This window comes from Pungitius pungitius, chromosome 15 (assembly GCF_949316345.1).
Source record: "Pungitius pungitius chromosome 15, fPunPun2.1, whole genome shotgun sequence".
NCBI classification, from domain to species: domain Eukaryota; kingdom Metazoa; phylum Chordata; class Actinopteri; order Perciformes; family Gasterosteidae; genus Pungitius; species Pungitius pungitius.
In genome coordinates this window covers 3,621,794-3,639,190 of record NC_084914.1, presented here as the reverse complement: position 1 = coordinate 3,639,190, position 17,397 = coordinate 3,621,794, and the positions used below count along the sequence as shown (strand labels likewise).

Genomic DNA, 17,397 nt, shown 5'->3' with positions numbered 1-17,397 from the left:
AACAGGCGGGGGGGGGGGGGGGGCTCTTGAGTCCAGTCGAGTCTCTTGACAGCAACCGGGGACCTTGCTCCAACTAATAAAGTGCACCACCTGGACAATGCAGCGGCTCAATGTGCAGTGTGTGTGTGTGTGTGTGTGTGTGTGTGTGTGTGTGTGTGCGCGCGTGTGTGTTAAAGCCCTCGGTGGGACTCCAGCGCGTCGCAGCGCCCGAGCAGCGGTTCAGACATCGATCAGAAGCGATTACGGCAAATCTCTGTAAAACGGGCGTAATTCCGGCCCCGGGTGCGTTCTCGCCCACCCGGCGGCCAACGGGACGCGGGTTCCACGCCCGGAAAAAGTGCTTGAGCCAGCTGTCACGACTTTTCGAAGTGAAAACTTATCATAATTAATTTACTATAGTGGTGATTGACAACGGATGAATGTTCTTTAACTGGGAGCCGTCACGCTCGGTTTACAGGTGTCACTCCTCGGCTTTTACATCTGCAAACACACGCCACCCCCCCTGTGGTTGGGGGGTCAAACTGAATTTATATTAAGAGTTTTTGACTTGCCAACAAATGGTGTGAAAACTTATTGATGCCACGAGTTCATCCGTCAGCAGAGGAGAATACTTGACTTTCTTATAAAAGGTTAAAGTCTCATCAAGAAAAGACAAAAACAAACATTATTTTTAGCACCGTCTGTCATATCGACAGTTCTCTTAAAATGCGACGGCCCCGAGGCTTAAACGACGATAAAGCGACATTTAAAGTTTGGCAGCAGTGATGAAGCCGCTTTTTTTTTTTTTATTCTCTCTCTCTTGTCACTCGAGTGAGTGAGCGACTTTGACGGCTTTTAAATATCGCGTTGGTGAAGTTGTACGGAAACTTGGGTTAATAATAAAACGGATGTTTGAACTTTTTTGAACTCCCGGGACTCGGATCAGTCACTTGCATATTTGGCCAAACTACAAAACGTTAAAAGCGGTTCTCTATCTGCAGCCTTCAGGACTCTTCCCTGCAGCACGTATTATTAGTTCTGGTCCCTTGGGATTTCTTATCGGTAACAAATATAAGGCAGTGTTTAAAAAAAAAAAAAAACACACAAATAAAGAGAAGAAACTTCTGAGAACAAGAAAAAAATTTCACATTTATTTGATATCAAACAGGAGTTGAATTAAATATCAGCTGATGATGATGGACTTACAAAAGAAATAAAACAAACCAAATCAGTGCTGCAACAACGTTTCACACTTTCCAACCATGTTCTTTTTTCCTTTGATTTCTGAATAGGTCACTTAATAAATTAATTAAAGTCACAGGATGAAAATATGTTGCATCGGCGGGAACATAAGTCCTCAAACCTTTTCTTTCAAAGCAAAATAACTTTATTTTGTTTTACTCCAAATCTGTGCATGGCCCAACAAATATATACGACTGGCAAAAAAACTCATCATTCATGAAAGCAAAAAGCACTTCACAAGCAGAGACGTGAGCATGAATTCATATGGATCGCTCCAAACCTTATTTTGTTGTTGTTGTTGTTTTCATATTCAAACATAACACAACGAGTCAAGTGTGAGAGGAAAAAAAAGCACATTTCCATTTTGATGAACCTCGTCATTACATCGACGGGGCGTAACTACTGAATGGTTGCCGTTTTTTGTTTTTGTTTGTTTTTTTCATTCTTACACTAGTGGTACAGCAAAATATATTTTCTTTAGCTGTTACTTTGACAACAGTTAAATGTGCAATAGAGAAAATATAAGGCCTGAGTCTGAATTAGTGGTTTCTTAACTTTACAGTCCCGACTTGACGCGGCCGCCGCGCTACTCCTACTCTGACTAAAAAGACCCTGGTTCTGACCCCGAGAAAACGTCCCGAGTTACAAAGTTCTTTGCTTGAAGTATTTATTTATTTATTTATTTTTATTTTTCGACGGTGCAACAGAAAAGCCTGGACTCTGCGTCCCGTACTCTCTGCGTCTCTGTCCTCTGCAGAGCTCTCGCGGTCCACTTTCGTCCCGCCCGCGGATGGGTGCGTTTTTTTGCGCGTTTGATCCGTGTGCAAAAAAAAAAAAAAAAATAAGGTTGTGTCTTCGTTCATTTCCCCGCCCCCCCCCCCCCCCCCCCGACAACATTTCACTTCCTGTCCTAACAGGAAGAGGGCGGGAGGGGTGGGGGAGTGCGTGCGGAGCCGGACTCGCTCTACGCCCGAGATTTTGGGGGGGGGGTGTGCGGGCGGCTCAGAGGCTGGTGATGAGCTGCATTTGTCCGTCGGCGGGCTCCGCCCCTTCCTGCGCGCAGCCCTCGCCGCTGGGCGGCAGGATGCAGCCGGCGCTGGCGCCCCGGTTGATGTGGTAGTAGGAGAGCGGCGCCGGCGGCGGCCCGTCGCCCAGCTCGGGCATGCTTTTGTGGTACGCGTCCTTGCTCTCGCTCCGAGGCGAGGAGGAGGTGAGCTGCTGCTCCTCCTCCTCCTCCTCTTCCTCCTCCTCCTCCACCCCCTCCTCTTCCTCGTCCTCGTCGTCGGGGGGGTACGGCGAAGCCGAGGGCGAGTCTCTCAGGTTGGGCATGCTCGTGTAAAGGGAGTCTCTGTTGTTGTTGTTGTTGCCGGGCGACTTGGAGCCCGCGTCCTCCGCCGCGGTGACGTGCTGGGGGCCGGGGCCGCCCGGGCCCTCCAGGCGCCGGGGGGCCTTCTGGGCGCTGTAGAGCAGGGAGTGAGTCCTCTGGGGCAGCAGGGGGGCCTCCAGCGCCTCCTTGTGGTGGGGGTGCAGGAGCAGCTCCAGGGTGGCGTGGCCCCCTCGTCCGCTTCCTCGCCGGGGGGACGCGGCCTCGTGGTCCGCCACGATGGCGTCGTCCTCGCTGCCGCTCCCGCCCCCGCAGCCGCCGCCGCCGCCCCCCCGGCCCACTGTCAGTCTGGTCTGCGGAGGCGGGGCTCTCTCCTGCTCCCTCGGGTGGTCGCGGCCCCTGGGGGCCCCGCGGGGCCGCAGGTTGTTGTGGACGATCTCGGATATGATCATCTTCTCAAAGGCGACGTCGTCCAGGTGGAGGCCCCCCAGGTCGGACGGGGCCCGGACGGCCGCGCTCTCGTAGTTGTCGTCCCGCAGGGAGTAGCTGTTGTTGAAGTTGCCGTTGAGGGGGAGGGTGTCCATGGCGCTGAGGTCCCTGCTGTTGCTCAGTGAGTGCTGTCCTGCAACAGAAGGCGAAAAGAGCGCGTGAGATGTGGTGGATTGCGCGTCTGTCGCTTTGAGGAGCCTCACACACACACACACACACCTCGATACTGCTCAGGACTCGGCACTGTTGTGCGCTTTGATCTCTGGGTCGATTTTAATTCAGTGCAAAAATGTTAAGAAACGTTGAAAATTCAAAAAAAGGAGAAGCCAATCATCTCTCCGACCTCTCTGTCCGTCCCCCATCGGGGCTAAAAATCATCAAAGCCAATCGGGTCATCCTGAACAATACGAGAACACGGCACACAGCGGCGAGCTTACAGGCAGCAAACAACACGGCGGAGGATGGGAGTAAAATAAAGCAATGGATGCAAGCTGGTGAGCAAGCGTTGGTGCATTAACAACCAATAAAGCATTCCACCTGTTACAAAGAAGGCAAGGCAACAGAGTAACGTCAAACACAGATGGCCAGCCACCTCTGAGCACAGCCCCCCCCCCCTGTCCCCAACACACCACGACAGGCAGGCACGGTGCAACGACTCACTTCGCCAACACTCACATCAAGTGTGTCTGCTCAGGCTATCTGGCCTAAGAACAGCTGATGTGCAAAAAAAAAAAAAAAAAAAAAAGTAAAACAGATGCTTCTTTTCAATTTGCAGCAGAAAAAAACAAACTAAAAAACAATCAAATCACAGAAATAAGAGCAAAGTGGAAAGCTTCAAACATCCAGCCTGGATTCAGTCCGCCCGACTCTCGTGTCCTTGCTGATGACTAGAATTTGGCGCATGTGACGCGTGGTGGTTGGCGGATAGGGAAGGGGGGGGGGGGGGGGGAGTGGGGGGGCAGCGGAATGGTGCGTTTCAACAGTTAGAGAGGAGGACAGATCAAGGACAACTGAATCCTGGACTCGGCAGGCGAAAAAGGGTTCAGCAGCAAGCACGGGAGCGCCTTACAATCAGCCTCTCTTTGTGCACATGTGCAACATTTCACTCACACGCACACACACACACACACACACACACACACACTCACACACACACACACACACACACACACACAGACACACACGCACACACTCACACACACACACACACACACACACAGTGGAGTATTTGGTGCAGCCTGACGTTTTCAGTAGCAGGACGACAGTGAAGTGGGGCTTGTTTTTTGATACGAGGATTTACTTTATTGGGTACAATGTGAGCCTGTAAGTGAATGGGTGTGTGTGTGTGTGGCGGGGGGGCGGGATGGTAAGAGGGTGGAGGGGGGATTGGGGGGGGGGGAATCTTTAGTCTTTGGTTTCAAAAGAATGTGTCAGAAAAGAAGAATTCTGAAGAAAGAGAAGAGAGAAAGCGCTGAAACAACATCAAAGCATTTCTAAAAACTAAAAAAAAAGCGTGAACAGAGCAGAGGGCAAACAGGGGGGGGGTTGGGGGGGGGCGGTTGGAAGATTATTAGACACCTCTCTAAATAAACCCGCCTTCCAAATTTGGATGTGTTTATGCGCATGCAGTGGTTCCTTGTTGCAGGCAGGTAGCGTCGAGAGGAGATGTGAGCAGAATCCGAGTGGACAGCAGCTGCACTCTGGGAAGCGTTCCAGCACAGATTCACCCGAGATGTTCTCTACCCCCCCGCGCCCCCCCCCCCCCCCCCCACCCATTCCACATCTGCACAGCGCCACTTCGCATTAATGCACTTATAACGGGAGGACGCGCTCATCTGAGTGCGACGGCTCCAGCTGCACAGGTTTGTCCTTAAACCACCTTCCACGTCTTTGGTCTTTCGCAACCCCCCCCCCCCCCCCCCTACACATTTTGAGCAGCGGTTTGTCCCAGGGCGGCGGGGCGCGGGGGGGGGCCTTCATTTACGCTGACATTTCCAAAATGTGGTGAAAATGGAACCCTCGCCACTTTGTATCTGTGCCGATGTGTTAGCGCGTCGCACACACTTTCAGTTTCACACATTTCTGCATCGGAGGAGATGTTTGCAGAAGGAGCAGAGAGTCAAGACCTCGCTTAATTACCGGCGAGTGTGACGCGCTCTCGTTGTGCTGCGAGAACACAACACTCTGCGATGGCTGCAGCTCGTACGCTCACATATATATATATATATATTTTTTTTTTTTTGCCATGCTGCTGTTTTTTGTATATTCTCTTTTATCATCAAATGCTGGGGAATATCTGAGGGCTGTGATTCTGCCCGCATTGCGTCACCAGCTCGGTTCTTTTTCCTTCTTTGACTGGGTTTTCTTCTGCTGGGGAACTAGGTCACCATCAACACCGACTTGATTCATGAGGATCTAATTGAAGGTAAAGCCGGGGGAACAATGTAAACATGTTGTTGTAAACAACGTGCATTCATGTTGTGTTGATGCAGAAAAGGACCCCACAGAAGCGGATATCCAACAGAGAGGAATCCCCCCGTCTCCTTCTGCTCTTAAAAACTACGGGAAGGTGGAGGGATTATTCCCCATTTCTTCAGGATTCTCGTGGTTTGAGCCACGTGATTAGTGCCACGCTCACTTGTGTTTTTTTTTTTTTAACCGCCGCCAGTTAGCTTAGCACAAAGACTGGAAACAGGTAGGGACGCCTAGCCGGGACGCCTAGCCGGGACACCCCCCCCCCCCCCCCGGTACTCATTCAATCTCTTGATTGATGATTTTCAGTGGTAAAAGTGATCATTTGCTATTTGGAGGTGGTCGAAAAGGGCTCCGGCCGGCTTTTCATTTGTTGCCTAGCAACTGACCGCAGCCAAAGAAACGCTTGACGTGGCGCACATTGAGCAGACGAGAGGCCGTGTGTTGACCAGGTGCAGGTGTTGGACTGATTTTGTGACCTTTAGACACGCCGCCGTATCCCCTGGTTCCCAGTGTTAGTGCTAAGCTAAGCTACGCTAACTGGCTACGGGCCAGTGGCATCGACCGTCTCTCGATTCTTACTCACCCCCCCCAGGCAGCCAGTGAGTGTATTTTTAAGCTGTCAAACTTTTGCCTTTCAACACACACACACACACACGCACACAAACAAACACACACACACAAATCAATGTAGGAATAGAAGCAGAGGGTGGATGTGCACCTGGGGAGTGAAAGGCCGGAGGAGAGGGGGTGTTGCACACCACCGTTTCTGCCAGAAGGTTGTTATAAGGGTTAGTGTCGTGGGTTCGGAGGAGAGGGTTAGTCAGGAGGTAGTTGCCAGTCATCCCTGAAACAACAGAGACACACACAGAGAGAGAGAGAGGCACAAAAAGGAGAAACCAGTTGAGGAAAACAGCGTTGGAGGAACTGAGCTTTTTTTTTTTTCGGTCTGAGCATCCGTCCACGAAAAACAAACACTGACGTTCGCTGTGCAGCATCCGACCCCCCGCAAAATATTCACGACCTTCGGACCGCCTGCCTTCGATTACGGACGCAAAACTTTATCCAAACAGTCAGCTGACGGGGGGCCGACAAAACAGCGTTATCGCGACGCGCGTTGACCCAAAAGACACAATCGACTGCCGTGTTTACGCGTGAAACGAACCCTTCTAAACAAACTCATCCAGCCGGGGACACGAGACATAACATGTCTGAGTGGCCTGCCATGAATAATACAGGACCCCCATCATCCCGGGCCCGCCTGTGTAAATCCTCAACAATGTAATAACAGCCCTCGCTCATTTAGATGGATCCCTGAGAAACTTTGCGCTGGCGTGTCTTTTTAAATAAAAAAAACATTAAAAAAAAATAAAAAAAACGCCTCAGTCTGCAGTCAAAGATGATGGGGGGGGGGGTGGGGGTCGCTCCCGAAACCGCCGGTGACCTCACGGGCCTCCGCCTCCATCCCGCCCCGGCCCGGGGGGGGTGCAGGAGAAACGCTGGGAACCTTCTCACTGCTCAGGACGAGGAGGAGAGCCCCCCCCCCCCCCCCCCCGGAGCGGCATCCACTGAAGCGCGGAAGAAGAGGAGGAGGATGAGGAGGCTTACCCTGGTTGAGTGTGGAGGTGCTGTTGATGTCTCCCGAGATGAAGGAGGACTCCGACTGCTTCCTCACCGTGTCGTTCCACATCCGCCGTATGCGGCTCTGGGAGGAGGAGGAGGAGGAGGAGGAGGAGGAGGAGGAAGAAGGCGGCCATGGATCAGCTGTTGATCCATCCGAATCCAAACATGGACACACCGAGGATCTCACAGCTTTTAATTTGAAAGGTCGGCTTACGAATTCCCCCAAAAAACATATAGATCTCATGGGGTCTCAATGCAAGACATCAGAGACCACTGGAGAGTGTGTACAATGCAATATAACATATAATAGTAGCAGTCTGTAAAATGATGCCTGAAATGTGACTACATACCTATATAGATATTAATATATAGACATCGCTCTACTGAAAGGTTTAAACTATGTATTACGAATCTCTTACTAAAGGATGAGGATGATTTATTATACGTTTACTATTGTCCAGCCCAGAATCAACAGTGTGGTCCACCTTCTCCAGCTGTGAGTCTCAGGCTGAAGGCCGTTTGTTCCCGAGGACGTACCTTAAATACCAATAAAAGCCTTTAGCTGTACTAAATGGAACATTTATCCGGGACAATTTTCAGATGCAAATTGTTACTTAATTGTTGCTCTCGTGAGTATTTACATCACATTTTGTGTGTGGGATCAACTGAGAATGAACAACGGGTTGTTCTGCTCTTTTAACGGGATTCCTTCTGCAGTTCAAAACTCGCCTCACTCACTATTTAAAGAACAAAAATAAAAAGGTACCTGCGTGGCAGACGAGTAGCGCGCCGTGGACCGGGACGTGGCTGTCTTGGCGGCGCCGTGCGGCCCCTCGGGCGGCACGGTGCCGCAGCACTGCGACTGGCGGAAGCATTTGCTGTACTCTTTGCGGACCTGCGGAGGAAGAGAAGATCAGGAGGGACCGGGCAGAGAAACACGACCCCCCCCCCCCCCCCCCCCCGGACCCTACCTCACCCCCTCCTACGGGCGGGGGTGGGGGATGCGGATCTCTGATCTTTGTCAAATGCCACCCGGCCGACAGACGGGTAAATGCCGACTGGGACGACGACGACAACAACGTCTGATAACAGGCGGGAATGTGCAAGTGTTGCAAAAAACAAGATTAGCTGGGATTTTCTTTAACGCTGGAATACAGATTTCCTTAATTTATCAATTTGCTGTTTAAAAGTTTTTCCTGAGCCAAAGGTCATTTTTGTGAAACATGACATGACGCGCTACCTTCTTCTGCAGGAGGCAGTGGAAGATGAAGATGAACATGCCCTGCAGGGTGTTGAAGATGGTGAAGAGGTAAGCCGTCACCACGGACGACTCGCCTAGGAAGAACAAGCCGAAGGTCCACGTGAGGCCCGACAGGCAGAGGAGGGCGAAGGCCCCCGACACCCACGACCTGCGGCACAGAGAGGAAGAGCGGCGATGACGTCATCCATCTCATTTAAACAACAAAACACATTTGTCATAGTTTCACGTTTTTTTAAACTTTTGACATAGAAATGTTCCAAAAAAGCAAACCTGAAAAACTCATTTAAATGCCCCATTCATATTTTTTTGTAAATCCCACCCGGCCCCCACACAGCACACGTCGTCCCGCCCCTCAAACGCTTCGTGGCTCGAGAAAAACCCGGCGCCGAATCGGACAGGGACCTTTTTTATTGAGCGGAAAAAAGACGGTGGAGGGTCTTCTTTTTTTCCCTTTTTTCCTCCCCACAATTTTTTTTCCCCACCATCTTTTAACGTATGTGACATGTGGTGGAACACGTCTCCCAAAAGAAGCCCGTAAACTATGCCGGCGGACAGCGGGGGGGGGGGGGGGGGGTCGGAAACGCAGTCACGGAGGAATAAAAGGAGGCAATTTAAACCTGCGCGGCGCAAAACAGTGAAGTCACGAAAATGAACTCGAGACGAGCAGAAAACGATCGTTTCAGTCGGGTTCAAAGGGGGGGGGAAAGGGAATCAAATCAGTGTGTTTGTCCAATGTGGCTTTTGAAAATTACGCAGGGGGAAGCAGAAGCAGTGAATGCACGCACACACACACACACACACGCAGCAGATTGACGCCCCTCACCTGATGCCCCCCAGCCTGGACGAGTCGGGTTTCATGGAGGTGGAGTGCTTCACCATCTTGCACATGGTGACCACCAGGAAGATGACGTTGACCTGTCAAAACACACGCGTGTCAGGATCAACATGCCGCGCGCCTTAAGGAGGAAGAACCCGGATCCTCTGAGCCGAGGAAAATACTACATTTAATCACAAAGATGTACATAAAGTAATAGAAGAATGAATGAATTATTAATTCTCTTTCAGTATGGATTTATTGGGTGATCGCGATTGTTTTGTAAAAATTCAGAAGCTTCTGAGAATCCCCAATTACAAAGATGTTTCTTTTTTTTTTTTCCAACAAAAGACGCTCAAACTTTTATAATGATAATTGATCATCAACCAGGAAGCACTACTATTGTAACAATTTTCAATTGATTTGTCAGGCATTGATTAATCGACTGAACTCCCCTAATCAAGCTTTATTAATCAGTAACAAATGATCATCTACACGCTCCCCATCTGTCCTTTTAAAAAACTCGCAGTGGAGTACAAACTCTAAAATATTTCCTCTGCACATCAAGTGGAGCTTAAGTACAAAGTGGAAAAGAAGCCGAGAGGTCGACTCCTCCTCCACGCCGCCCGGGCCTTCACCGTAAGCTGCGTGCACAGTTCCACGTTACAGTCGACACCAAAGGAGCAAAACCTCATCAAATGCCAGAAAATGAGAAGCGACTTGGTCCGAGGAACTCTTTAAGTTGTGATCTCGACGCGGCTTCTGTTTATCAAACATTTTCAGTTTTTCACTCCAAAATGGGCAGAAAATGAAGTGCAGCATCACAACGTGTGAACGCGTTCCGAGACTGGGCGACATCTGAGTGGAAAGCAGATGGAAAGCAACAACATCAGGGGAAAAGGAGGGGCTGAGGAGACAGAAAGAGGCTTTCAGATCACAGCTTAGAGAGTAATGCCGACTTTGGTCTCTCGGCCACAGAGGGCCGACTTGTGTCCGCGTGAGAGGCTGCAGATGCATTTAACACGGCGGCCATGACACACATCCGAGGACCAACGGACAGACGGGGAGGCACTCTGCAGAAAGCTGAGACAAACTACATATGCAACCCCCCCCCCCCCCCCTCCCCCCCCGCGCTCAGTCCCCAGGGGGCCGTCCTCTACAATATTCAGGTCTTTCACTTCTGCCAAAAAACGGCAAAAGAAACTGGAGAACTGCTGCATCAGCTCCTGTGACCTACAGCCTATGGACGAATTTACATACGCGTTTACATAGGAGCCCATGGACAGATTAAATGTGGGTTACCATAGGAGCCTATGGACAAATTAAATGTGTTTTACCATAGGAGCCCATGGACAGATTAAATGTGGGTTTCCATAGGAGCCTATGGACAAATTAAATGTGTTTTACCATAGGAGCCTATGGACAGATTAAATGTGTTTTACCATAGGAGCCTATGGACAGATTACATGTGTGTTACCATAGGAGCCTATGGACAGATTAAATATGTGTTACCATAGGAGCCTATGGACAAATTAAATGTGTTTTACCATAGGAGCCTATGGACAGATTAAATGTGTTTTACCATAGGAGCCTATGGACAGATTACATGTGTGTTACCATAGGAGCCTATGGACAGATTAAATGTGTTTTACCATAGGAGCCTATGGACAGATTACATGTGTGTTACCATAGGAGCCTATGGACAGATTAAATATGTGTTACCATAGGAGCCTATGGACAGATTAAATATGTGTTACCATAGGAGCCCATGGACAGATTAAATGTGGGTTACCATAGGAGCCTATGGACAAATTAAATGTGTTTTACCATAGGAGCCTATGGACAGATTAAATGTGTTTTACCATAGGAGCCTATGGACAGATTACATGTGTGTTACCATAGGAGCCTATGGACAGATTAAATATGTGTTACCATAGGAGCCTATGGACAAATTAAATGTGTTTTACCATAGGAGCCTATGGACAGATTAAATGTGTTTTACCATAGGAGCCTATGGACAGATTACATGTGTGTTACCATAGGAGCCTATGGACAGATTACATGTGTGTTACCATAGGAGCCTATGGACAGATTAAATGTGTTTTACCATAGGAGCCTATGGACAGATTACATGTGTGTTACCATAGGAGCCTATGGACAGATTAAATATGTGTTACCATAGGAGCCTATGGACAGATTAAATATGTGTTACCATAGGAGCCCATGGACAGATTAAATGTGGGTTACCATAGGAGCCTATGGACAAATTAAATGTGTTTTACCATAGGAGCCTATGGACAGATTAAATGTGTTTTACCATAGGAGCCTATGGACAGATTACATGTGTGTTACCATAGGAGCCTATGGACAGATTACATATGTGTTACCATAGGAGCCTATGGACAGATTACATGTGTGTTACCATAGGAGCCTATGGACAGATTAAATATGTGTTACCATAGGAGCCTATGGACAGATTAAATATGTGTTACCATAGGAGCCCATGGACAGATTAAATGTGTTTTACCATAGGAGCCTATGGACAGATTAAATGTGTTTTACCATAGGAGCCCATGGACAGATTAAATGTGTTTTACCATAGGAGCCCATGGACAGATTAAATGTGTGTTACCATAGGAGTCTATGGACAGATTAAATGTGTGTTACCATAGGAGCCTATGGACAGATTAAATGTGTGTGGACGTGTCATGATCCTCAGCAGGGCTGTGAGCTGTAATAATGGTTGTCTGGCGCACCCATTCATTACTTCCATTTTCAACCCCCCCCCCAGCATTACCCTTGTTTTCCCACCCAGCGGATGACCTTCACGCCTGAAACGATTCCTCGTGCTGATTGCGGGAGGCGAGCGTTCCCTAGATGTACAGAGACCAAACAGCTTTGAGTTTGCTGCTGCGCGCCCGGTTCTGATTCCGGAGGATTTCATAGCCGAATGGGCGCCGATGTCCTCGTGTCAGGTATAATGGGACCACTTTACTTTCATGCAAATTGATCTGAGAAAAGCAGAGTTAAAAGGCTGCCAGTACGGAGAGGAAGGGAAAATCCATTTAAACTGCTTTCGGAGGATCTTCTTTGAAAGGAAACGTGCGCACAACATTGCTACTTACCACAATTATGAACGTCACAGGTCCGATGAAGCTCCAGATGAAATGGTTATCTACCCTCAGCCAGCATCTGCAGTGGGGAAGAAAAAAAAAGATGGCGTTCAGTTCATTAAATCATCTTTTTTGCCAAAACAAAGTCGTGTCCCATCGATCGGCGCCGTGGAGCCGTGCCACGAGGAGCTGCAGCAGGAAAACGTGAGGTTCGGAGGAATAAGAGAAGCATTTGCTCAGGCTCCCTAGATCAAGAGGTTCGGAGTGTAACAAATCACCAAGCGTGCTGCTCGGATGAAGACCCTTCGGAGGAGAGCGCGAACCTTTAACTGACAAGGGGCGGCAATTATCCACGAGGCAAAGAGTAAAAAGATTCATTAAAGCTGCAGAGCTCCTGGAAGGCGCACCCTGTCACAGCGGTGTCAGGGTGCGCCTTCACTAAGGGGGCGCAGAGGTGGACGGCTCTTTGTCATCGGCGCCATCATTAGCGCGACGATCGGGTGGGGGGGGGCGGGGGGGTGGGGGGTGTCAACAGAAGGGTGTCACACTTACGCCCGCTGCGTGCCGTAGCTTCGGTAGTCGATGGCGGCCGAGATGCCCACCACCGCGGCCGGGATGAGGTACCCGGAGGCGTAGTAGTACTTCCTGCGGGAGAACTCGCTCTCGAACACCTCGACCAGCATGAGGTACAGCTGCACGCCCTCCAGACACATCCAGGCGAACGCCGCCAGGAGGCAGAAGTGGAGGACGCCGGCGATGATGGAGCACACCAGCTGACGGGAAGACACACAATCGCGCAGGGGGGGGGGGACATTAAGCACAAAGCAAAGCCAACCTCGCTAGTTTCGCTCGGTTTGAGGGGACAGCGTAGCCTTTGAGTGACCTTCATATCGCCAATGCTTAACTGTAAAATAAAGGCGCTAATATCACTCGCCATACATATACGCAGTGTTTTAATACCACCTTCTTTTTCTAGTATTTCAGCCCCTTTGTAGGCCATCAACAGAGAAAGGCCCGTGTCTAAGAGGTCAATGGCGGCAGGTGACCCCATTCACCAGCTAGTGCACCCCGTCACAACCCTCTGACGCACAGTTCCCAGGGTACCTTGGGCTCCGTCATGTTGATGCCCACGAGGTAGACGAGCTCGCCGACGAAGAGGTTGAGGCAGAGGTTTTTGTGGATGGTGTTGCGGTCGCTCTGCAGACCCCTGAAGAAGCAGAAGGTGAAGAGGCTGATGGCGAGGCAGACGAGGGAAACCGCGATGCCCATCCGCGTGATGATGGTGAGAAGGAGCTCGTGGACGCCGCCCTCGCCCTGCAAAGGAGACCAAACTGGGTTATGCACGTTGTCAAAATGTCCCTTATTCACGCCACGGAAAGGATGGTTCTCTCAATGGAAGCACATTTTGATATCTTCCAAAAGTTCTGTTACGGTGGTAAAAATAGTAAATGTTTTTCTAAAAAGTCAATCATTAGTGACCCAGATCCGCCTAAAGAGACCCAGTCCTTTGACCTGATCGTACCCGATGACACGTGCCCCTCCCTCCCCCTCCCAGCGGCCCATGTCGACCACGTGGCGGCCTTTCAGGAAGGGAACCGGGCAAAAACGTGAAATCAGCGGGCTTTGACCACGCAAAATATCACGATGGCCCGAAAGTGGGGCGATTCCTCCCGTGATATTAGTCATTTCATTATGGGCAGGAGTTGAGGCGACGTGCGGGCAGTTTGGTGGGAGGCGGGGGGGTGGGCGGGGGGGTGGCTCTGGTTTTCCAGCTGTGGTTGAGGTTTAGGTGGAGGCAGATGACAGGGACAGGGCTCATGAAACGGGACGTGCTATTAAACACACCACAAACTTATCCTGCACATGTATTACTGGCTACAGGTCCCCGCTACACATGCCATTTATCGTGTAATTGGATTGTAATTGCATTTCGCGAGCCAAACGGATCCCACACCACTTCAAAAGGTGGGGGGGGGGGGGGGGGGGTCAGGCTGTTTCCCATGATTCACAGGGACATACACATGGAGGAACATTAGACACGGGCCATAGGTAAAACACAATTACCTCCGATAATGGTAACGCACTTCTTACCCTGATCCGCAATCTCAGTGACAGCCCCCCTTCCCCGCCCCCCCCCTTCACCGCCTCCCGCAATAATCTAATAATCTCCGCTGAAACGCCGCTCCTGCAAAAACATCTGTCAAATCCATCCGCTCACCACGTTTCCCCGGTGGGCCATGAGGATGGCGAAGTTGGTCAGGTGACTGCAGGAGCACGTGGTGTGGCTCCTGTTGGTTTCCAGCAGCTTGCAGCCCTGAGTGGACCAGTATCCCATCATGCTGCGCTCCGAGTAGTTCCAGAAGGAACAGTTCGGATTGTAGTAGTGCTCCTTCTAAAGTAACCACAAAACACGGAGAGAGAGAGGGGGGGAGGGAGGGGGGAAGGATGACTGGAACCCGTGCGCTGAGAGGCGAGCGGGCGAGAACGCGCTGAGTTGCGGACTGGCGGCGCTTACGTCCAGGTGCTCCAGGGTGAAGACGACGGGGTCGGTCACGAACACGCGGCTGGACTCCTTGGTGATGGAGGCCGACAGGACGTGGGAGTTGACGGTTAGGGAGAGGTTGCGTCCGCCCGGGTCGCCCCTCAGTGTGGCGTTCTCGGTGCTGAGGAACTGACCCAGGTGTTTGTAGAGCACAAAAACCAGCTTGGCAACACCTGGAAACAAAAAAAACAAGAATTACACATGGTCTCTCCGGTGAAAAGAGATTTATTCATTCATTGTGTGACCTTAAAGGAATAGTTTGACATTTTAGGAGCAACACCGACCCCCTCCCTTGAGATGCAAAGGTCGATGTTACTCTTTAACTTTGGCATGAGCACATTTTTAAGGGTCTCATTGCTGCCTCCCTGTCCATGAAACACTGACAAGTGGAGGAATTGGGGGGGGGGGGGGGGCAACAAGCCTGTTTTGACTTTTTTTCTTCTCTCGGTGACCAATTGAGTTATATAATCTGTTATATTTTATGCATAAATCATAACAGACATCTCTGCTAGCCGGGCCTTGGATTTATTGTTTTGGATTTATCTTAACGTGGCCTCATGAGCACACATGCAGTCTCATTAAGCCACTTGTTAGCAAGAGGGTAAAAGCTGCGGATTTCCTGAGAGCAGGGTTTACTGACAGCTTTTATATCGTAGCACAAAACGTAACAATCTCTTGGCCTTCTGTTATCCACAGGCCCAGCATCGGGATCCAAAAAGCCTTTTCACAGAACCCGGTGACTTATGGCCGAGGGAATTGGGAAGTGCCTGAATGATGACTCATTGCTGGGCTTCAGGAAATCACTCCATCGTGGCTCTTTCCACTGTTCCAACAATCATCAACTCTGGTGAGAATAAGTAACAGATATATTTAGTGTCCACGTTACTTCTGGTTTTTTGTCACTAGGCAGACCGGTCTGCTTGTATTTGAGAAATCTGCATCATTGCGCAAATTTTGGTGGGAAAATGACTGGACTTTTTTTTCTTTTTTTCACATCCCCAGATGTGCGCCTGAAACAATTTCAGAAACATAAAAGAAAAAGAAAAGCATGAAAATTAAACACCATCACGTGTGTCGGAGGCAGCTGCATCTTTCTCACCATTTTTGCTGTTGACTTTGACCGTGTTGGAGGACAGCTGAAGAGAAGCTCCGCCCCTGCTGGTCTGAGGAAACCTGAAGTCCTGCACCTGACCGTCGGTGCTCAACACGTACACATCCAGCACTGAGAGAGAGAGAGAGAGAGAGAGAGAGAGAGAGAGAGAGAGAGAGAGATGCATTACACCGAGGCAAAAAGCATCACATGGTGTATGAGGGAGCTCTGACTCCAGGTCCATTGTACCAGTAACAGCATCTAATCTTATTGCAAGACCCTGTACAGTATAATTCACTTTAAAAAAAAACACACACACATCACTAAGCTCTTGGCATTGCGAAAGCCTCAAAGCAACAGGAAAAACATCAACAGGGGCGAACGAGGGGGGGGGGGGGATGCAGCCCACTGCGGCATGAGCCTCAAATATTCACAAGATCAAGAATATTATTGAGCTTTTACTTTAACTTTTTCCATCCCCTGTGGGCTAACTCTGAGCTCGACGAGCAAATCTCTAAAAAATCCTCGGAATCCAGCAGCTCCCCCCCCCCCCCCCCCCCCCGGTACGCCGGCTCCTTTTGATGTGTGAAATTACTGAAGGGTCAGGAGGACACACGTATCAGAAACGGCCTGGCTTCCTCACATAGATGGCTTCGGACAGCCGGAGATGAGGAATTGTCCCCCCCCCCCATCGCCTGGTAACGGTCTCTCTGTCTCTCTGGTCCCTCGCTACGTACCTGGAGGCTTCCTTTTTGCCACCGACAAGCTGCTAATTAGGAGCAGCCATCTTTGGTCCAACTGCTTCGCAGGAGGCTGTTTTTTCGTCGTATTGATGTTAATGTTTTTTTTTGGGGTTTTTTTTTTTTCCTGCTGTAATGTCGACGAGCTCATGAAAGAGGCCTGAATGCAGTGATTAAGGGCCAAATATACGTTGTGCAACACAATGTATTAATCAGCGGTAGAGACACAGCGACCGCTCCTTATCAGCTCAGCTAACTGCCGCCTAATGGGGCCGGCGCCGAGGGGAGAGATGGAGTGCGGCGTGAATGGAACAATGCCATTCAGACGGGTCCTTTGTTTCTGTCCCCCCCCCCCGGCCCCCCCTGGGGCCCGGAGGTCTGTACAGTTCATATTGCAGCACGCACTCAATGAAGTGACTTTCCTATGCAAGAAAAAGATTAAAAACCAATGAGGTATAAGACAAAAAAGGGTGAGTAGGAGACGATAACCATGGCAACAGCGAAGGTGTGAGTGGAAACGGGGCACTTCATTGCACAAATGTGAGTTAAATAATGAGCCATGTTGCTGAAATCATGTTTACTAGAAAATAAGCCCTAAAAGAGTTTGAAAACAGCCTCACTGCCAGGCACCAAAAAAACCAACCGCCGGCGTCCCGGATGGCGGCCCCGTCAGGTGACTCACTGATGTTCTCCGCCGGCACTTTCACG

The 17,397-nt window shown here is 50.1% G+C and overlaps 1 protein-coding gene across 1 annotated transcript; it reads right to left on the bottom strand.

Annotated features, from left to right (window-relative positions):
- Positions 1-2,138: 2,138 nt before the first annotated feature.
- Positions 2,139-17,393, bottom strand: LOC119205161 (adhesion G protein-coupled receptor L2-like; the record flags this gene model as incomplete). The annotated part of the gene is made up of 13 exons (XM_062557845.1): positions 2,139-3,167; positions 6,228-6,353; positions 7,115-7,211; positions 7,896-8,024; positions 8,370-8,538; positions 9,214-9,305; positions 12,330-12,396; positions 12,870-13,090; positions 13,422-13,631; positions 14,536-14,709; positions 14,833-15,032; positions 15,959-16,081; positions 17,372-17,393. Coding segments are annotated over 13 exons (2,574 nt in total), but the record flags the coding sequence as incomplete, so codon positions are not given.
- Positions 17,394-17,397: the final 4 nt, after the last annotated feature.